At 37.4% G+C, this 21,213-nt stretch overlaps 6 protein-coding genes across 6 annotated transcripts; all 6 read right to left on the bottom strand.

The window, feature by feature from the left end:
* Positions 1 to 83: 83 nt before the first annotated feature.
* On the bottom strand, positions 84 to 1,373 carry GCK72_018725 (uncharacterized protein; the record flags this gene model as incomplete). Its single annotated transcript, XM_003110612.2, has 5 exons — positions 84 to 291; positions 336 to 443; positions 517 to 1,041; positions 1,086 to 1,265; positions 1,312 to 1,373. 5 exons carry the CDS (start codon positions 1,371 to 1,373, stop codon positions 84 to 86), a joined length of 1,083 nt encoding a protein of 360 aa, XP_003110660.2.
* Positions 1,374 to 2,404: 1,031 nt separating this feature from the next.
* Positions 2,405 to 4,974, bottom strand: GCK72_018724 (uncharacterized protein; the record flags this gene model as incomplete). Its single annotated transcript, XM_003110490.2, has 7 exons — positions 2,405 to 2,851; positions 2,904 to 3,345; positions 3,390 to 3,733; positions 3,778 to 3,929; positions 3,978 to 4,137; positions 4,194 to 4,560; positions 4,856 to 4,974. The coding sequence occupies 7 exons, from the start codon at positions 4,972 to 4,974 to the stop codon at positions 2,405 to 2,407; spliced, it is 2,031 nt and encodes a 676-aa protein (XP_003110538.2).
* Positions 4,975 to 11,300: 6,326 nt separating this feature from the next.
* GCK72_018723 (uncharacterized protein) lies at positions 11,301 to 14,135 on the bottom strand (the record flags this gene model as incomplete). Its single annotated transcript, XM_053732712.1, has 13 exons — positions 11,301 to 11,386; positions 11,710 to 11,844; positions 11,890 to 12,050; positions 12,095 to 12,331; positions 12,376 to 12,501; positions 12,549 to 12,676; positions 12,726 to 12,838; positions 12,883 to 12,988; positions 13,035 to 13,125; positions 13,173 to 13,280; positions 13,327 to 13,517; positions 13,609 to 13,875; positions 14,130 to 14,135. The coding sequence occupies 13 exons, from the start codon at positions 14,133 to 14,135 to the stop codon at positions 11,301 to 11,303; spliced, it is 1,755 nt and encodes a 584-aa protein (XP_053581625.1).
* Positions 14,136 to 14,246: 111 nt separating this feature from the next.
* GCK72_018722 (uncharacterized protein) lies at positions 14,247 to 15,194 on the bottom strand (the record flags this gene model as incomplete). The annotated part of the gene is made up of 4 exons (XM_053732711.1): positions 14,247 to 14,477; positions 14,523 to 14,652; positions 14,695 to 15,098; positions 15,144 to 15,194. The coding sequence occupies 4 exons, from the start codon at positions 15,192 to 15,194 to the stop codon at positions 14,247 to 14,249; spliced, it is 816 nt and encodes a 271-aa protein (XP_053581624.1).
* Positions 15,195 to 15,584: 390 nt separating this feature from the next.
* On the bottom strand, positions 15,585 to 16,439 carry GCK72_018721 (uncharacterized protein; the record flags this gene model as incomplete). Its single annotated transcript, XM_003110369.2, has 4 exons — positions 15,585 to 15,717; positions 15,768 to 15,987; positions 16,038 to 16,211; positions 16,265 to 16,439. The coding sequence occupies 4 exons, from the start codon at positions 16,437 to 16,439 to the stop codon at positions 15,585 to 15,587; spliced, it is 702 nt and encodes a 233-aa protein (XP_003110417.2).
* Positions 16,440 to 18,564: 2,125 nt separating this feature from the next.
* Positions 18,565 to 19,719, bottom strand: GCK72_018720 (uncharacterized protein; the record flags this gene model as incomplete). Its single annotated transcript, XM_003110636.2, has 5 exons — positions 18,565 to 18,724; positions 19,022 to 19,248; positions 19,396 to 19,470; positions 19,522 to 19,616; positions 19,662 to 19,719. The coding sequence occupies 5 exons, from the start codon at positions 19,717 to 19,719 to the stop codon at positions 18,565 to 18,567; spliced, it is 615 nt and encodes a 204-aa protein (XP_003110684.2).
* Between the last annotated feature and the right edge of the window lie 1,494 nt (positions 19,720 to 21,213).

The raw sequence follows: 21,213 nt of genomic DNA, 5'->3' as shown, positions 1-21,213 counted from the left end.
ACTCCGTTCATTTTATAGGAATGCGGGTAAAACAATATGGCGGAGCGAATTTGTTCGACAATTTGAGAATTTTTTATAATTGATCAATACACATGGCGTCTTTCATAAACTTCTTCAAGATCAGCAGAAAAACCATCTACGTCGTCATGGACATCACTCTCCGAATCGGTTCCAGGATCTAATTTTTGTTCGGAATCTGCTTGGCAGTACAGTTTTTCTTTGAGATCTTCAGAGTTGTACTCAACAATGCATCCGTCCTCGTCCATTTTTACTTCTGTTTTTAGTTTGAGTCTGAAATACCATAGTTCATCAGTTGTAATTTCAATGAATCTTACAATGCGAGAAATTCAGAATTAACAGGGATATGCAATGCATAGTAGAGATCAGCTTTCATGCGCATGTCGAAGGGCATCGAATGGAGATGTCTGATTATTGTTTGGTAGCTGGAATTCCAACATTCAAGTTTTTTTCCATTAATTGTTTTTCAGAAAAATAACTAATATTGGATTGACTTACTGGGAGCAATAAGATGATACAGCTTTTGAGTCAGCTTCAGCACCCAAATATTCCTTCCACAATGCTCTCGATGAACCCTTTATTTGAAGTTTTTGGACTTTGTCCGTTTTGGAATCGAAGATTTTTCCGAACAAAAACTTCCAAATATCGACGTCTTGCTCCTTACTGAACATAGTTTTGACTCTCTTGGCAGACGGAGTCGCTGGAATAGTAGGAGTTGCTGTGACATTTTTTGCGATTGATGATCGACGCTTTGTGGGAGTCTTCTTTTTTTGAGCGGATTGTTGTTTTTCTTGAAGAAGCTGTTGTCTCAACTGCTCGGCCTCGCGTTCCTTTTGTAACTGTTCTTCGGTTTTCATTTCAAACGCTTCGACGTTTTTGTTTTCATCCATCCAAATGAATGCTTCTTCTTTAGCAGTTTTCAGAAACTCTTCTTCGAGAGGGAGGTCTAATGAATAAGAAAGATTCAATTTCATCTCAGTTCCGAACGGCATTTTATGCAATGTCTTGATCAACTTTGGGTATCTGAAGAAAGTTATGTGTCAACATTAAAATATCCTTTTTTAAACCGAGATTGTAGTGATCCAACATTTCTTTTCGAGCCTGTTTCATCGATATATTTCTGCCAGAACTTGAGCGTATGTGGAGTTGGCTCACGAATTTTCTCAACGATACCTTCTTTCGGATCGAAAACGAAACGATATACGAACTCCCACATTTGAATGTTTTCTTCGTTTGTGAAATATCTTCTGAAAACAGGTAAATTTACTCCATTTCTATGTTTGGGAAACGTACGGTTTCGGTTCATCTTCTTTTTTGTGCTGACTATTTTCATGGACTGCTTCGATTTCTTCCATTGTGAATCGGTTGAAAGGAACTGAATAACTGAACAATTAGAAATGAGAAAATGATGTGGAGAACTGAAAGCGACGCGGAACTTTTCACAACTGAATAATTTTTTAGCGTTTTCCATCGAAATTCTGGGGGAAAATGAAATCCTTATAAAAACCGATAAATCGTTGAGCGAAAAAAATAAAACATTTTGAGAATATGGGTTGAAAACAACGGAAAGAATTGTTTGTCACCGTAAACTTTCAAGGCGCATTGTTTTTTAAATGAGAAAGTCTCGGAACGACTTGTTATTATACTTCAAAGTTATTTTGCAATGAGAAAATAATTCCAGCGAATCGATATTGAAGAAGGAGAGTTTGAATTCTTGGATCGATCTTTCATTGGGGGAGAGCTTGATCTAAAAGAAATAACAATTTGTTAATTCAATTTGGAAGTTTATCCGAAATTTCATCCGCCTGGAGCACAAGTTTTTCATGGTTTTATTTTCAAAATTCTGGAAGATAGGCGGTACGTATTCTTGAAACCAGCGTGGACGGAGCCAGGAGTACATCGAATGCTTTTCTTAAATTTGGAAGATGAAGCATACATCTTTTTCAATGAATTCTTTTTAACAATTTAATTATAAAATACGGTTTCAAAATGCGAAGTCTGGTTAATTATTCAAATCTAACTTTATTCAACTCATAATTGAAACGAAAAATTTGTTTAATAAAAAAAACTTTGAAAATTGTGGAATTTTTCCTGAGACGAAACAAAATTCCTGAGAGAAATGTGTTCGAAGTTTGGAAGAAAGCAGGTAAAAGATCACGCAAAAACGAAAGAAATTTGGGTTCAATGGTTAAAATGGATTTTTTTTCTAGAATCTTAATAAAAATAAGAGAGGAAAAATGTTTGGGAAGTCTTTACAGGGATGAATTTGGTACAAATGAAGTCGGTTAAAAAAAGGCAAAAATACAACAAAGCTGTGAAGAAAAGAAGAGATAAAAGTACAAAATGTACAACGAAATGCATATGAAAAACTAATTGGGACTATAATCTATTCGAATTCTCTATCTTCATCTGATGCTGGAATTGGAAGATTCATAAGGCGTTCTATGAGAATCTGAAGCATCCGACGACTGAATCTATTCGGATTTTTAAACATTGCATATAACTCATCAACATCTACAATACTCTCGGTCATGTGTCTCTGGAGTTCTGGAATTGAATACTTGTCAGCAGCTTCCAATTTCTCCAATTTCTCCATTCCTGGCTCTTCGATAAGCCAATCAACTCCTCTCAGTAGGACTTCTTCAGTTTCAAAAGCACGAGATAATTCAATTATATGGAAGACATTTTGATAGTTGAAGAAGACGTCTTCGCCGTGAAGAATATCAAGAAGTGAGGAGAAACTCTCGAATTTTTCGAATGACATTGGAATGGTTATTGGTTCGTAGGTTTGTTCGAAGATCTTGGTGAACACTCGAGACTTCGAACGAAGAACCTGAAACATACAGATATCACAGAGTGTCTCTTCAAATAGCAACTCTACTCACCTCTTTATCCACGTAGAGATACTTTCCACAACATACGATCGGATGGTTTCTTGATGGTTGGAGAATCCATTCATCGTCCATTTCTTCAATAGCTTCCAAACTATTTTCAACTGGAATTAACTCCAATCCCTTGATGCTCTCAACGACAATCATAATCTCCACTTTTGGAAGAGTTGAATTTTTCCCCAATCCATCGAGAAGGTGTTCTACACCTCCTGGGAATACTTTCTGAATATGAATACCATCGAAGAAGATAGTCGGATGATCATTATCAAATCTGATTCTCTCCGAATATTCCCATTTCTCAGAACCAAGATATTGAAGACGAAGGAACACGGATGCACCAACAGACCAAACGAAGTTTCCAGTTCTGACGTCATTCCAGTCTATTTTGAAAAGGAGACGATGATCTGGACCGAGTTGGACTTTGTAAGAGAACAGACTGTAAAAATAAGTTAGTTCAAGCACATAGCTGTATCAACTGACCTCATAGTGCTCTCTACAAAAGAAAACTCGGGAGTAATCAGTTCAACTCCGAAGTGTTTTGGCATAAAAGTGCTTTCAAATCTCTCAAAAGTAGCTGTTACATCAGGTTCCGGAGCATTTGCACACAATGGATTTCTCTTCATTCTTCCCCAGCGATTTTCAGTTATTTCAGAGAGGCAGAGTGGATTCCAACCAGTCGACGGAGCATCTTCGTACTTCTTGAGTTTCTTCAATTCAGTCACTTTCGACAGAATTGAACGGAGAGTCGAAGTTTCAAGGAGACGATTCAAATGAAGATTTTTGTAAACTTGAGCGAGACCGATGGTGTGAGAGAACACGTGGTGCTGAAATATTTATTTCATGTAGTTTTCAGTTCCTGCCAACTCACCTTGAGCAACAAAAGATTGTACAAATCAGCGAACACCAACTTCTCCATCCAGTTCGTCTCTGGTTCATTAATCAAATAATATTCGCATTTTTGTTTCAGAGTTGGATAGTCGAAACGGAATGCAAGAGAGAGCAATTCTCCGACTTCATGGACTGGAATAACATAAATATATATTCAGAAATAACATCGATTTGTCCTACTGTTTGTAATGAAAGTACAGCGGAATGCGACTTGAAGCATAGTATTGAATGCTGCAACACTTTTCTCTCCTTGCAATTCATTCAGTTCGTATTTCTTGGTTCCTGGCTCGAAGTTCTGCTCCAAATACTCACGGAACGCCGGAATCTCCTTGAAGAGAGTCTGAAATATTTTCATGATAACCTCCAGCTGTCTACAAATTTCAACTTTGAACTCACCTTCGATCTCACATAAAAATCTTGCCCTTGAACATTCAAATTCAAGTTAGAATCCAAATACCGATGATCGAATTGGAAGAGTTTCATTACTTTCAGACCTTCCCACTTATCGAATTTAATAGAGATTTCAACATTGAAGATGTCGTCTCCAACTTCCGATCGAAGAGCTTTTCGACTCATTAAATCAATCATATGGAATGGTTTTTCATTGCAGAATATAGCTGGATAAGAGCCATCAATTTCAAAGTTTTCATTCCACAATACAATTTTCATGAGTCCTCTCGCAAGCCATGTGTGTTCCGGTGGCCCGTCACGACGGAGGGAAATTTCCAAGTCAGCTTTTTTGTCGATTCGAAAGACACTTTTTCTGAAAGTTATAGAGTTTTAAGTTTTGCTGGTAAGCACGAAATTTATATCTTTTTTTCAGGAATCAGTCGTTTAGAATTGTCATAAATATTATCGGAACCGAATCCGCTGTTTACCAAAGATCATGAATTACCCGAAAAAGTTATGCCATGGGTTTTGGATTGCACTTATGTTTTTTACAATTCACTCTCTTCTTTTCACCTGTCCTCTCACTTTCAACAAGGTCATCAATTCGGGAATTTTTGGTAATATAGTTTCAGACTAGTTTCTCTATCAAGTATGGAGTCAAAACGCACGCATGAACATCCTCAAAAGCAGCGAAATCTAATTCTTGGCATACTGGCTCCGGTTTGAAGAACGAGTCGAGATTCACATTTTCGTAGAGAAAATGGAGTTTCGGCTCTTGCCGGATCATCTGAAAAAGAGAAAGAATTACGATAGATGAAAGCGTTATCAGTAGACTATGAAAAGATCATTTGACCTTCTAAGAGAAAAGAAATTGAAAGGGACGAAGGTAAACAAAAAAGGACAAAAAAAAGGAGGAAGTGTCAATCAAAAAATGGTTGTGTTTGGAGGAGAATTGGGAGTGTAATAATATATAGAAACACATATACACAGCAACAAAAACCGATAAAATTGCTGTGAGAGAAAGAGAATTGGCGGCATGGCGAGAAGCAATAGAAGATAGAAGTGAAGACGGAGAGACAGAGAGATGGGGGAAAAAGGACAGAAAATATGTATGTATGCAGCCGTGTATACTCTTCAAAAGAGAGATTCGAGAGAAACAGAGGCTCCACTCGCTCAGCTGGTTGCACGTTTTAATACTGAAATAGTGAAGAAGAGAAGGAGAATGAGGTGAAAAAGTATGGAAGAAGGGCAGACGGGAGCGCTCTCTGCTCCAGCCGGGTGTCACGTGATGAGCAGCAGGGAGGGCAAAGAAAAGACTTTTTGGAGAAAAAGAAAAAAAATGAAAAAGAGAAAAAAGGGGAGGAGATTGGAGAAGAAGAAGAAGGAGAAGGGGGTTCATCATCTCTGACTTCGTAGGCGGACCTCTTATGGTTCTGGAAATGTTAGAAAGGAGATGAAAAAGCTAGTGAGGATTAATATTTGGAAAAAGATCAAAGGATAAAGTATATACAACAGAGATTCATGGATTATATGTATACTTTGATCGAATTGTGGAAATGAAGCAAAATAGGGATTCTTGTGCATGAAAATGCACTCGTCGGGATCGTCGAACATGGAACACGATTAAAAAAAAACTTGTTTAACTATGGATTGGAACCTAAAGTCTATGAAATATGAATCATAAACTGATTCTCAACCTTTAATGTATTCTCATAGAGCTTGATTAAACTTATACTATAGTTCAAAGTTTCTGCGGTTTATCGAATGCCAATTGGGCAATACGAAGCAAAACATCAAAGATGAAGGCCGTTCATGTTGTCGAACTAAGTTCTTTCTAACTTTTTTCTTTTTTTGAGGCAAGTAATCTTTTGAAAAAAATAACACCCAACAAGTTCCAGAAACACTAATCTCACAAATTTGTATTTTTGGTCATCATCATAATACAATCTGTACTAAACTCGGAATTCTTCACACTCTTTGTCTATATTTTCACTCTCACAGTAGTTTTGTTTGTGGTCGCAATTCATATCTTTCGTTTTGTTTGTTCAGTCGCTCTTTCAAATTTCATCGCTTAATAATCAGCCACTTGTTCTCACCAGAATTATATAGTTGCATCCGGAGAGATAAAGTCAGAATTGTAAGAAAAAACAAACATATTTCCTCCTGAATCTGCCTGCACAGAGTGCTATACATTTTATGGGTTCTTGAGAAAATGGGCTATCTCGAATTCTCGGAAATGACGCATTCAATTCTCGGAAAGGAAGTAGATATTCTGAATGGCTTTGATAGATTTTATGTTGTTTATTGTTTCGGTGGCTTGCATTTTCAGAAGGAAAATAAGTGTATTTATAAGAGAACAAATAAAGATAAGAAATCAGAAAGACCCGTTGTTTATATAAAAACACGTAATGCAAAATACAGACAAAAATAAAAATAAAGAGAAGTTATACTCATTACTGGTTCTCTTCAAGCACCACTTGGATAACATATTTTTATGTTCTGTCGATAGTCACACAGAGATTCCACTTCTGAATTATCAGTGTCTATGTGAAGAAGTGTCACTGGACTGGTTGGATGAGTGAATTGAGCACGAAAATCTGTCCAAAGTGTACGATAGAGTTGTTCAGGAATTCCAGTTTCTACAGATACTTGATCGATGGATTGTGGATAGATTCGAGGATGATCCAAAGATATTAGAGGGAGCTGAAACATTTCGAATTGTGTTATCTTTTGTTTCGTATTATTCTCACCATGTTCATCAAAGTCGACTGGAAAACCATAGCCGCTGTAGTCTCCAGTGGGTTAGCTGTTGGAGATATCAGAAGTTGTGGTTGCTTCTCCGAATCCAATAGAATTGTCGGGAATCCATTTGTCACACTCGGACGTTTTCCACCTCGAACACAATTCATACCATGCCGACAGAAGACGTCAAATGAACTCATTGCATTATTCCAGACGAATCCCATTGTGACACTTCGACGCACCGATCCCCAACTGAAATTTTGATTTATTTTCATTGAGATCTAGAAAAAAAGAGAAACATACGGAACACTGTTGGTCGACATGAAATTCACAGAGTTTCCTTCTTCATCAGCACTCAAAATACGGGAAAATGGAACTTGTTTTCTCTGGAAAAACTTCATTTATTTTCTAAAATTGACTTAAAAAACCACCTTTTGCTGCTGAGATTGTTCCACTTGTTCCTCTGGTTTGAACTCCGAAGGCATCGTCCACTCATCTATTTTTGGTTTAACTTCAGGCTCAAATAGATCATCGCCAACGAAAGATCTCATCTGATTTCCCTTTTGAAGCAACTTTACAAAGTCTACATAGTACTCAAGAATGTTTTCAGGATTAGAAGGGAATGTTTCTGTAATTATTCCTATAAAGTTTTACCAGTTCATCATTTTTTCAGAACTCACCAGTGATGTTTTGAAAAACTTTTCCCAAAATCGGAAAGTGGTACGGCAGATGAGGACCCGCTACAAAATGATCTCCAACTTTCAATATTTCTGATCTTGTCACAATACAATTGTAGCTTTCCAAGTCTTGTCTTGATATTAAACCTCCTCTATTTTTCATTTCATCCACTATACTTTTAGAGAAATGGCCTCCATAAAAGTCATGCTCTGCGTGTACAGATACCTTCAGCTGCTTCAAAAAATCTTCATATTCTGGATTCCGGAGCACAACACCTTCCCTTGTCGTCTGATTCATCCAATTCGTGAAACTTTTCTCGTGAAGAATGTGATTTTTTCTTGATTCAAAAGCTTGTCCAAGCACTCGTTCAACACGAATTCTGTTGTTTTCCAGAAGTTCCAACGTCAGTTCGATTAACGCTTTCCACGCGATCTTTCCACTTCCAAATTGTTTGAATGCAGTCCATTGAGTGGAAATCCATCCGGGAACTCCCATTGATGAATATCCAATATGAGCAATTGTTGGATTAATTACAAACGTATTCTGATTTGCAGTTTTCGGAGCACGCTCTCTACCGTCAATCACGAATGTTCCATTTTTCTTTCTGAAATCATATATTTCCATCAGTTTTTTTTTCTTTTTTAGTTTTTCAAGTACAGTAATAAAAGGTCATCTTTTCAATTTCAACTTACTTTGAATGAACAAGCATAACTGCTCCGAATCCGGGACCAGTTGAGTGTGGATGTACTGCAGATATACAGAACTCAGAAGCAATTGTTGCATCAATTGCATTACCACCAGCTGCATAGATTTTTCTGAAAATCAAAATGAATCCACAATTTATTTCATTGTGATTCCTCACTTTCCAATCTCACTACACTGCTCATGATGTGTGATTATTGCAAACTTTGAGAATTTTTCTGATCTACTTCTAACCGGACGACGGTCCCATATGATTCTTGTGAAATTTTTTTCTCCCCTGGGTTGTTGAGTTGTTTCTGGTTTTTCTGTTGTTGTACTTTCTATGTTAGTAGTTGTTGAAGGAGGCGGAGATGTAGTTGTTGTTGTGATGGGTTCTTCATATTCTTCTACTTGAACGTCTCCAATATCATCTTCCAATTCTAATGTTAAATCTGTCACTTCATCTGATTCCTCTAAAGCTTTTTGTTTAGTGGCGAACTCTTCCGAGTCTAAATATTCATCTGGTGTAGTTGTGATTTCTTCTAGAGTGGTGACAGGAGTAGTTGTTAATTCAACATTCGTCGGTTCATCGGTTGTAGTTGTGGTCGTAATTGTTGCCAGAGTTGTAGCTGTAGTTGTTGAAGCCGTGGCTGTTGGCATGATAGTCGTTGTTGGCTGAAAACATTTTTATGGAAGATAACAATACACCGTTTCAATGTATGTACCTCTTCTGTGGTTGTAGTTGTGGTGGTAGTTGTGGTGGTAGTTGTTGTTGTGCTAGAAGTTGATGTAGCTGGAGATGTGGTTGGCTATAAAATTTCATGAATTCGAATAGAGAACATTGATGGGAACGAGAGAATCAGTACCATTTCAGTTGTACTAGTCGTTGTTGTTGTAGTTGTTAGCTGTTCTGTAGTAGATGGAATGAAATCCAATGAAATTATGGCATTGGTGTTTAAATTCAGAACAGAAGCTTTGTCCGGTTCCCCAGTTTTTCGGCTCACAATCGGGACTATCTGAAAGTATAGAAGATGAAGATGAAATAACGTAAATCTCTACACTCTACTTAAATTCTTCTAGAAACCCTGATTTTGTTTTTTCAAAAATTTATCATCTATTAGATTCAGAACTCACATCTACATGAACTTTCTCTTCTGATTTTCCCTTTCCCTTCCTCTTTGTTTGCTCTTTCCATGTCTCATCGTCTTCTTCACTTTCTTCTTTAACTAGTGACGCCGCCTCTTTCTTCTTAACATCTTCTTCTTCCAATGCCTGTTTTTGGGATAAGTAGACGTCGCGAGTAGTGAAAATGAAATAGAAAAGAAGGATTGTCAGAAGGAGAAACAGAACGACAAACACGGAGAAGAGCCAGGGAAGTCCTCTGAAAATTTGAATAAATAGAAAGAGTTCTGAATGATTTGATATGTGAATAACCAAGGAGACTGGAAAAGTTATTTTCAAAAAATGTTAGAAATGTTGCTTAGAGAAACTAAAAATCCATTTAAATTTCAAAATCAAAATTACCGATCATCTCCATAATAAACGCTGAAAAAGTTCAAATCATTATTTATTCCCATCTAACTGTTAGTTCAACAAACCTCTCTCGAATATCGATGAGCTCATCCGAAGGCCGATGTCTTAGTTTACGAGGTCGCATTCGTGCGCATTCGAATATCTGAATTAAACCGAAAAAATCAAATGGAATGGGAGTGAATTGAGAATAAAAAGAGTTTTGTGATGTGAAAAAGTGAGAGATGAGAAAAGAAGAAGGGATCTGGATGAGGGCGCAGATTGATTGTTGCTTTGCACACGGATTACACAACACCTTGATTACGGGAACAAAATGACACGGAATGAGAAGAAATGGAGGAGTTATGGGGAACAGCACGGAGAGAAATGAACACAAGAACGAGAATGAGATGCTGGGGATAAGAACACTTGAAGTACAAGGAAATACAACATCAATTCATATCAAGAATATGGAAACATCCTTGAGACTCAAAGAATTTTCGAAGAACAGTCATAAATCACCAGTCCGGCGGAGGCTCGAAGAATGATACAAATTTCGTAGAATTCATTCCGACAAAACAATGGAATCACAATGTAAATTTCTGAGATTCATCCTACAAACTTCTTTCTTACAAGCCCATCTTTCTTAAGTTTAGAAACCTTTACATACTCTGAAATTGATGCCGAACTCCAAAAATAAAAGAAAAAAGAATCTAGGTGTCTCGAGAAAAAGTAAGAAAACTAGAACAATGAGAATATTGTTTGACAATAATTTAATAATTCCCATGAGTCATTTTGGAAGAACAATTAAAACAGTGTCCTTTCTTTCTTCATAATAAAAAGTAATATTTTCTGAAAATTCTCAGTTTTCTGCTCTAGTTTTTAATGCAAACATCTGATCTTGATAAATAGGAATGAAAAACAATTGAGAGTAAAAAGGAAACAACAGCAAATATCTTGAGGTGTCTCACTCAGGTACAAACCAATAATAAAAACAAATAGGACGTTTTCACACAATGGTCCAGTCAGTTAATAAAAACTGCTGTAATGCATCGTGAATCGAAGATGAAATGCATTCGGTTAGCACGACTTGTTGATATTCGTCGAGACGTCAGTTGGTGATGGGCGATTTGGTTGGTTGTCCAGGTAGAGGAGGACCACTGACACCCGCAAAACTTCTTCTCTATGTCTATGAAAAGACCACCCCAGGAGAGAAGAAAGGAGAGTACTCATAAGTTTGACATCTCTATTGACATTTCAACCACTTTTGTTTGAAAATCCCGCACATTTTGTGAAATTTATGACGGAACTACATGTGGGAAAATGCTTCGGTCAACGTAATTGGACTAGTGGGAAGAGGAACGAATAGAAGCAGTTGAGACTCTAATTTCAGAGAGAATATTGTGAACATGTTAGTGGAAGGATGTGCAAAAATTAGAATCGAGAAGCTGAAAATTGTGATGACTGAAATTCCATTTCAACGCGTTTATCGATAAGAACAGTTCACTTTCTCGGTTTGTATCGATATTTCTTCTTTGCTCCATTGTCTGGCGAAATGATTGGAATATCAGTAAAATAAACAGAGCGTTCTGAAATGTTTAGTATTGTAAATATACTCAATTACCGTAAAAACTGTATTCGAGCGACACCTTTAATAGAACGACACCTCTAATAGAACGACACCCATCTATACTCAGGATTCATGAATATGATTATCCCAGTGCATTTTCTTGGTTCTGATTGAAAGCAGCGTGAATAGTAACCTCCAGATCAACAAATAGAACTTTCATAAAGTGTTTTTCCGTTTAACTTTAAAGAGTTTTTGAAACCAGAAAATTTTTCTGAAAGGCGGTTGAAAAATAGAACGACATGTCGCTCTAATACAGTTTTTACGGTATATTCATTATGTTACCTTGTTGCTTCTGAACGGGACTACGTCTCTGTGGTTCTTCATCATCAACCATCACTGCCATTCTATTTGTAGTCGTTCCAGGATTTGGAGGAGGAGTTGAAACTTTCTTTCGATTCAAAATCCCCAATTGTTGAGCTGAAAATTAGAATTCAGCACTGATTAGACGGAAGATTCACTCACGTTCAGTTGCATAAACACTTCTGTCCTTTTTATCAGCTACTTGTGTTTCTAGACTATCTCCAGTTATAGTCGCAGTAGTTTCTGCCTCTGACACTTCTCTTGATTTCTTCCTTCTCAGTGCTTTCTGTTCTTTCAATTTCTTTGTTGCTGCTCGATCATACCTGAAAATAATCTCGAACTTTGAATAAATCATCATCAGGAATACCATTCTGGAATCCATTTTTCTCCAGAAGTCGTGTTTCTGCTCACTGATAATCCTTCGGTAATTTTCCGAGAAATTTCTGAATACACTGGTGGTGTATCGGTGCGAAGAACTCTGGCAATATCGATAACTGCGGCTGGAAATTCGGTTTGACGGTTTGGAATGTTTTTCAAGAATTCTCGTTTGGCCGTTGCCACTTGCTCGATTTTGTTGTTATTTCGCCACGGAAGTGGTTTCAATCTGAACAAATCAATAGATACGTCAACAGAATAATTGGCACTTACAGATCCACCAAAACGTAAAACCAAGATTCTGTATCCTGTTGGAATGAGGAATAAGAGTTGGTATTCAACAAATCATGAGCTTCCAATGATAAAAACGGCAGAGTGATTCCATCTGGTGGGCTTAATCTAGAGAAATAAAATGGCTCATTGGAGAATATTTGAACGAAACGAACGCAGAGTTCTTTCCAACTGAAATAGTGTCTCCATAATCAATTAGGTACCAATGATCACGATTTTGATAACTCAAAACGATATTTGTTGGTTTTATATCACGATGTACGAGTTGTCGACGATGAAGAAACTGCAGGGAAACAACATTGGAAATGAGATGTTCTTCAGTATTAGCATACCTTAATTGCCAGAAATATTTCTTGTGCAATATGAAATGCGGATTGAACACTAAAGGTTCCTCCACCCATTTGCTCTCGACATTTTTCCAGATTCACATCATAAATATTAGTGACTGAAAATAGTTCATTTCTTCGAGAAGTGATTATGTCATCATACCATAAAACGGAACTCCAATCATTCTTCCATGATGATAAAGAGGCGGAATTCGTTGAGGAAGATCATTCGTTTTCGACCACAATGTCTTCAGAACATTGATTTCTCTCTGAAATTAACAGTCAAGAACACTTCAAATAAATGAGTAAACTAACCGAAAGACGATTAATTATTTGACGACTTGATAGTTGTCTCAAACCAGTTTTCATCATCAATCGCCCATTTCCAACCGACACAACATCATTACTGGGAATAAAGAATTGTCAGAAAACCCATAATTTCCAAAAACTAACTCCACAGCAGATTCGTTCTGCACCATATAGATTGCTGAAAAGCGTCCCTCATCGTATTTCGTCAGAATCTTTAGACGAGACGTCTCCTTTTTATCGTAATCGTCAGTTCTAGAAAATTGGAATTTCAGATTTAAAGAAGTATGTGTAAATATACTTTTCAGCAATGATAATATAGTCCGTTGACTTCAATTCTGCTTGATTTTTGAGATAAACATCCAATGTTTTGACAACGTCATTTGTTAAACTCGGATCAATTGTCATCTCTTTCCACTCAACATCCAATAGTTTTCGGGCGAAATTCGGAGGGTCTTCTGGCTTTTTGATCAGTGCTCCGGTCATATGATACTGAAATAATTGACACAAATATACAGAAAGAAAAAGGCAAAACTAGCTATTCAATGTTTCTCATGAATGAATATGTGCCCTATTGACAAACCTTTTTATCAATATTGGCTGCATCAATGGCTAACTTCGACTGAACCGCTTTCAACTGTTTCTGACTCTCATCTGAACTCTCTGATTCTTCGGAACTCGACGAATCTCTTGATCTCGAATTTCTCTTCCTCTTTTTATCTTTCTTCTTCTTTTTCTTTTTCTTTCCAGTCGTCTTTGTTTGAGTATTCGATCTCTTCTGATACTGTTTCTCTTTCTTCTTCTTCTCTGCTTTCTTCTTCTTCTTCTCGAACTTTTTCTTTATTAGATCCTGGAATTCACTGCTTAAGAGCTCCCCTCATTCTTTCGCTTCTTACCATTCGATTTTTCAATGAAGTTTACACCAATAATCAAATAAATCAAAATAAATTTATTTAGATTTGTAAAATTTGATAAACCTGTTGGAAAAAACTTTGGCCTATGAGAACACTTGAACTTTCAAAAAGGGTCTCACGTTCGGAGCAGAAAATTAAAAAAAAATTTACTATTTTAATGTCACGTTCAAGGGTATAACACGATCAAAACTAGCATAAAAAGAAAGGCTAGATTCTTAGAGTCAGGTCCGTATTATTTCTTTCATATAAATTTTAAACACGAGTTACACGAATAAGAAAACAACAAATTTATTCATGTATGATATTCTCAGATATTAGTAGATTTCACTGATTCTGGACCACTTTTATTAGAAGGCATCCCAGGAGGTTTTGGAGTCATTCCATGAGGTGTCTTGTTCTCACTTTTTATTGTTTCTTCTTGAGTTGCTGCCAACTTTTTTTCTTTCAGAGATTTCTTCGAAGACTGTTTAACTGGAGCTGGTGTTTTCCGTTTGCTTTTATTAGGTGTCCTATTGGATATCGGTATTTCAGAATTGATCTGAAATATGTCATTTTGAGAATATTCCTCTTCAAAATTAGAAACCTTAGTGCTCTCTTCATCTTCTTTGTTCGGACTATCAACTGTATCACCTCCTGAATCATCTTTCGAACGGCATGTATCATGATTTCTGACCAGAAACACGAGACCAACATCATGCCAATGAACATGGATACTGGAACAATCTCTCTCAATCCATTATCTGATTTCAACTCACTCTTTCCATTTCTCAACTCTCTTTTCCAAAGCAGGTTCTCTTATTTCAGTTCGATATCTTTGTGGTGGATGCATCGGCAACTCCTCAACCAGTCGTCTCAACTCCTCTTTACTTGTTCTATTCACAATTCGTCGACTTTGAATTTCAAGTTTTGGAAAGTATTGATTCGTTTTATGGCGTGTTGCCGCCTCTTTTGCTGCATTTTCATCAGTACATCCACCTGGAAGTGTCGGTGTCAAAAGACGAACATTTGCCAGTGGATCCTCTTGTAATTCAACGGTTTGTACATTATCTTGAGTCTCATCGTAATTTATATCAGATGGAATTTCCTGTTGATCCTCGATTGATGGTTTTACATTTTTTCTCGGTTGTTTTCGTGAACAAACTATCATTGAGATACTAGTCTGGAATATTCAAAATCAGAAGTAGTCTTCTTTAGTTGAACTTACGATAAAAACAAGCAAACCATGACTTATCAAAAATTTGACTACATCAATCATGATTAAAAAGAAGAAATACATTCCATCTGGGGAATCAACGTTTATTCCAAGCCAGAACTCGTTCAGCGTGGTCAGTCTATTCTCTATTTTTCACGTTTCTAATTGTTTTTTCATCAGTTAGAGATGATTGTCCTCTGCGATGAACAAGTCGAGTTTCATATATATTTAAGGATCTAGGTGTAATCGAAATTCGAGTTATTCTTCAATTAATTTATTTTGAGAGACAAAGAAATGAGATATTGAGCTCGGACAATTAACTTGAAAGGATGGATGGTAATACTCGTGATAAAGATAGAGATCGAGAGTCGGATTGGAATGAGATGAAAATGATCATTTGATTGAGGAACAGGAGCCAGATCTCCCAAGTGTATGACGGTAGGACACTGATGCTCAGTTACCGAATTCTTCATTGACTTCGTTGGCGATTGGAGCAACTGGACGACGTCTTCTCTTGATTGTTGGCTTGTTCCACAAGTGTTGTGGTCTCTTCTCTCCTTTGAAACGTTCGTAAAGATTGCATGGACTGAAAATAGATTAAAGAGAATTCTGAAAATTGTTTAATTTGAGACTCACTTGCACTCTGGCTCTCCTCTTTCGTTTCTTCTCCATAGCTTGGTTTCGCGAGTTCCACAGTTGGAGCAAGAAGTGTTCAGATGCATTGTCGAGACTTTCTTCTCCTTTTTTTTCGAACATCTTCTTCTTGGTGCACGTGCTGGAACCTCTCCGAAGTTGAAGTTTTCGTTCTGCTGCTGTTCTGGAACCTTGTTGAAATCGTATGCATTGTTGGCATCATCTGAAAATAAAGAGGGATGAGGAAAAGTTTTTCTAAATAACGAAACTTACCAAGAACTTCGTTGTTAACCATATAATTAAAGTCCTGGTTCATGACTTGCACCTGATCTGGAACTTGTTGATACATATCTTGTTGATAGTTCTGCTGGAATTCCTGTGGAATTCCTTGATCTAACATTGGTTGCATCTGGTATTGCATAGGTGGAAACTGCTGTTGATCTTGACCTGAAATAAGAGATATAAGATATTCAATAATCAGATAAGCAAATAAAACTAACCATAAAACATCATTCCATTTTCAACTGGAGCCATAGCAAACGGTTGATTTGTCATCATATCTTGTTCAAAATGATGATAATTCATTGGAGGAACCATCGACATGTCTGGCTGTGGAGCAGGAGTACCGTAACCTTGGTCATAGACTTGAACCATTGAGTTATCAGCTCCAAACATTTGAGTAGATGGAGGAGAATTAGAATTTGTAGAAGAAGAAGAGAAGGATGAAGACGAGAACGAATGAGAGTACATACTCAGACTCGGTTTCGGATGAGAATGATTCATATTCGGACTCAGATCTCATATTGGGAGGACGCAGAAGAATGGGGGCGGGGCTTGACAAGTGTATACTTTTCTTTTCCAAAGCACACTTACCGCTTATAAAGGCACCGATGGACAGAGTATACTCTGGTATACTTACAGTTATTCATCTAGCCGACTTTTACAACTTTACGGTTTTCTGGCAAAGTAACACAGGTTGGGAAAAGAGCCTCTGGGAAATATCTGAACTGGTAAATCATCCACGACATGAACAAGAATGAATTCAATCCCGTTTTAAAATCCATATCATCGACAGGAGAAAGTGAAAATAACGGGTTCTAAGAGGAAAAAAAACTCAGAATTTCCAGGTTTTCAAGCTTTCATCATAAAATACTGACTTGATATTTGGAGGTTTCTGGTGATTGAGTATATTTGATTTTAGAACATACGAAACTGTTCAAAAAGTTTTAAAATATAATTTTACAAGTTTTGAGTTTTTCCAGTAGTCTTTTTTCAAATCTTAATACTTCTCGAGGCTTGATAATCGCAATCCACTCAAATTTTCTACCAAAAATCTCTATTCTGTTTTCCAGAACCACAGACTTACTAAAAACCGAATCCGAAGAACACAACGCCAGAAATTTGAACAGATGAGAGAACTGAAAAAGGAGTGCAAGTTAGTTTTCAGTCCAGGCAATTTCTGCGAATAGTTCGAACCAGCCAACACGAGAGAAACCGTCTTTTAATCGCTCCAATCGGCGACAATGTCAATGAAGAAGTTAATGAATAGCTGAATGTTAACAGACAAAGTTGGCGGAAAAATTGAAATCTGAAACTGCTCCTCTGTCTAGTTCTTCTCATGCTCATTTCACACTTCCCGGTTACTCCTCACAATTGTCAGCAAAAAATCCAGTCGTCTCAATTTCACCAAGATGCATCTTCGACACAATCAACACAACGGCTTCTTGTAGTCTATTCCTGCGTTCAGCTTTCTGAAAGCACCTAGCCAAATAACTTTAAAACTATTATAGACCACATTGAACCAATAATCTGATTGAAGTACTGGAACAAGGTTGAACGACAAGGAACTAGCCAGTCTTCTAGATTTTTCATATATTTACATGTTACATTTTTAGAAATTGAGTGCGGAAGACGATGCTCGAAGATGAGTTCCCGTTAAAACCGAGCAAAATTTCTTATTATTTTTATCAATTTTTCTTCCAAGTATTCAAAGAAAATTTATTTCTGTTTTTCAGATGAGAATATGTAAACGAACTATGTAATTCGTCAAATCGGTTCGAAAAGTGAAATTGTGGCTGAACGTATACATCCTCGAAGTGCTACTTATCGCTGGCGTTGACTCCTGAAAACCCTGTTTTCTGAAACATTTAGCATAATGCTAACTTTCTATTCTGTAATAAATTACTTTTCTAATGATTTCGATCAGTTCAGAAATTGGGTTCCCCGTCGCCAAACATTCCACAAGATCTTTTTGAAATACTGTTTCTCTATTAAGTAAGTTTTGCTTCATCCAATTCTCCCTCCAAAATTTTCCCAAGTTTCCAAACAATTCGCATCCAAGATCAAACCTCGATTAGAGTTTCTCAGTTTCTTTTCCCATCCTCTGGAAAGAGATTGTAAATGTCGGATAGATAAAACCATGTAAGTATACAAGAGTATACTGTAGTCAAGAGATGTGTAACATCGCCGAAAGGGCGGTAAGTGTGCATTGGTATACGGTATACTGTTCTATATTTTGTGAATTCCTTTGATCTTGTATTCGTTTCTGAAAATATTGAAAGAGATTGTGTTTGCCAGCCTGATTATTACGATTTACCAGAAGAGTCTACGCTTGAATATTATAGAAAAAGAAGCATTTATTGTACAAAAATTACAAAATTAAACTTAGTAGGTTGGTCTCCAGGGTAAAAATGGTAAAAATATGAAAGTATCACATAGATATGAACTAGGAAGAGGTGGGAATGCAGGCTGTACAGAAAAAGTGGGACGTGAACAAAGTTGTTAAGTCAGATAAAAGTGGTTATGAAACAGAGCAGTTTGAATTAGAATTTCTCGATTGATTTGGAGGCGCAACTCTATTATATTCTTCTTGCTGGAGGGATCGGGCCAGTTCTTCATCTCTTTGTGTTCGCGCTTGCGAAGCACATGGATTCATACGGGATCGGGCAATAGAAGTTATTCTGAAAAAAAACGGTGGTGTGTTACTAATAATGTTTACAATTTTACAAGCTACAGTAATTTTTATTCAGAGTAATAAAGTTCGATTTCAAAATTGGCCAGTGTTTTCTCGATTCATTGTACGAGCAATAAACCTATCGACACGATATGCGACCGTTTTTAATCTGAAACTTTCAAGTTTTGAATGCCATAATTTAGTCTTGATGGTCTCGCCAAACCAGATGTGTTATGGTAAGGATTTAATTCTGGTCCTGTCGGTTTACTACCTTCTAGGAATAAAAAAATGTTTTTAAACTTACGAATCTGTCCACGAAGCAGCATTTTTCTTTCGTTGGCTTTCAAACTCTGCGGATTTTCGCTCGCAACTATGGTCACGTTCGTGCCGATGTGACAGGCAGTAGTTGTTTCGACATTTTGAGCAATTCATTGCAACGAGTTCTTTTTTTCGGCATTTTGGCACTGAGCATGCATTGGTATACACTTTAGATTTTTTAGTTTGACAGTTGTTCTGGATGTGTTCATTAACCTGAAAAATTGTTATTGTGATTTACAAAATATTGTTTGCATGAGTTGAAAAATTTGAATTTGGAATGGTTGAAGATTAATAAATCCTAAGTTTGGATTAGATTTGCTCCCATTTTTCTCCGATTTTCCTTTAAAGATAAACACTCACTTGATAATCGACATTTCCATCCTTCGGCGTTGGAACTGGTTTTTCACAAATGGGGCATATCGGAACTTGGACGGACTAAACTTTTGAAGTTAAGTAAATGTTACGTAAAATACTTTAAAATCTCACCACTCTCGATCCTGTTGGACAGTTATGAGCTTCAAACGTGAAGTGCTCTGAGCAGTAGAAATGTGCACATCCAGAACATTTGATAGGCAGGAAATCTGAATTATTCTTTACAACTTTAGTTGTTTAACTTGCAGACATACCTAGACGATTGCAAACTGCACTTTCACAATGCTTGCCGAGATTCGGAAATTCTGCCATAACTGAATGAAAAGTTCGTTAGTTAGAGAATGATATTTTTGGATGTTTTAAAGGATAGAAATGATGACAATTATCTGAAAGTACGAGAAAATTCCAGAACAAACTGGTTGCGCAATAATTTTTCAAGAAAAAAATTTCTAAAATTTTGGTTTTGTAGTTGTTCGAAAGAGAAAATTCCTCAAATTTTTTTGAAAACGTTTTTAAAAATTTTTATCAGTTCATTGAGGTCAAAAACGTGATTTTTCTGTACAGTATGACGTCATTGGTTCAAAGGCACATGACATTAAATTGCTGCGAGGTCTCGCAACGACTTTGCATTTGCCTCCCCCCACCACCCGCTCTTTTTGATTTTCGTCGATTACATTCGTCGTCCCAAAACTCTTTTCTGTTTTTTAACCTGTTCTGACGAGTTTTCTTGGTTTAAACTTCTTTTTCCCCTACTTTATATAACTTTTTGCCCTCTTTTTCGCACGGTGTGACGCAAAAAAACTAAATAAGTTATTTTGGCACACTTGGGTTTTGTAGGGTATAAAACAACCGAATTTCATCAAAATTTGGTTCTCTTCAATCCGTCAATTCTCGTTTGCTACTCGTTTTCTCAGCGCCTCGAATCAAATTAAACCTTGTGTTTCGACAGCGCGTGCTTCTGTGAATCAAGAAGACGAGCCAAACGAGAGGTCTACTAATCGAAGTCGATATTTATTTTCTCAGGAGCCGTTAAACGACCAGAAGTTCGCATTTCAAACTCATATAAAACAAAAAATGGGAGACAGAGGATAGTAAGTTAAATTAAATGTCTGAATAAATTTTAATGTTTTTTTTTTCAGTGGCAGTTCAAGCAGAAGCTACGGAGGTAGCAGTGGTGGCGGTGGCTACGGAGGATCATCCCGTGGTGGAGGCGGTTATGGTGGCGGTGGCTACGGAGGAGGTGGAGGTAGCTACGGCGGTGGTGGCTATGGCGGCGGTGGCTATGGAGGTCGTGGTGGAGGACGCGGAGGATCGTCAGGTGGTCGTGGAGGATCGAGTGGAGGTTCTGCTGGTGGACGCCTTCGTGACATTGACTGGACCGCTGAAAATCTCGCTCCAATCGAGAAAGACTTTTATCACGAGAATGCCGCTGTATCCCGTCGCGATCAGTACGAGATCGACCAGTGGGTGTCAGCCAATCAAGTCACTCTCGAAGGGCGTGGAATCCCACGGCCAGTTTTCGAGTTCAACGAGTGTCCTCTTCCTGGACAAGTTCACGAGCTATTGTATGGAAAATTCCAAAAGCCTACTGTTATCCAGTCGATATCTTGGCCAATCGCTATGAGCGGACGTGATATCATTTCAATTGCCAAAACTGGATCTGGAAAGACTCTTGCTTTCATGCTCCCAGCTCTTGTCCACACCACCAAACAACCACATCGTCAACGCGGAGAAGGACCATCAGTTCTCGTCTTGCTTCCAACTAGAGAGCTTGCCCAACAGGTTCAAGAAGTCTCAATTGATTTC

This window comes from Caenorhabditis remanei, chromosome V (genome assembly GCF_010183535.1).
Source record: "Caenorhabditis remanei strain PX506 chromosome V, whole genome shotgun sequence".
Classification (NCBI taxonomy): Eukaryota; Metazoa; Nematoda; class Chromadorea; order Rhabditida; family Rhabditidae; genus Caenorhabditis; species Caenorhabditis remanei.
This window is presented reverse-complemented; position numbering and strand designations above follow the sequence as displayed.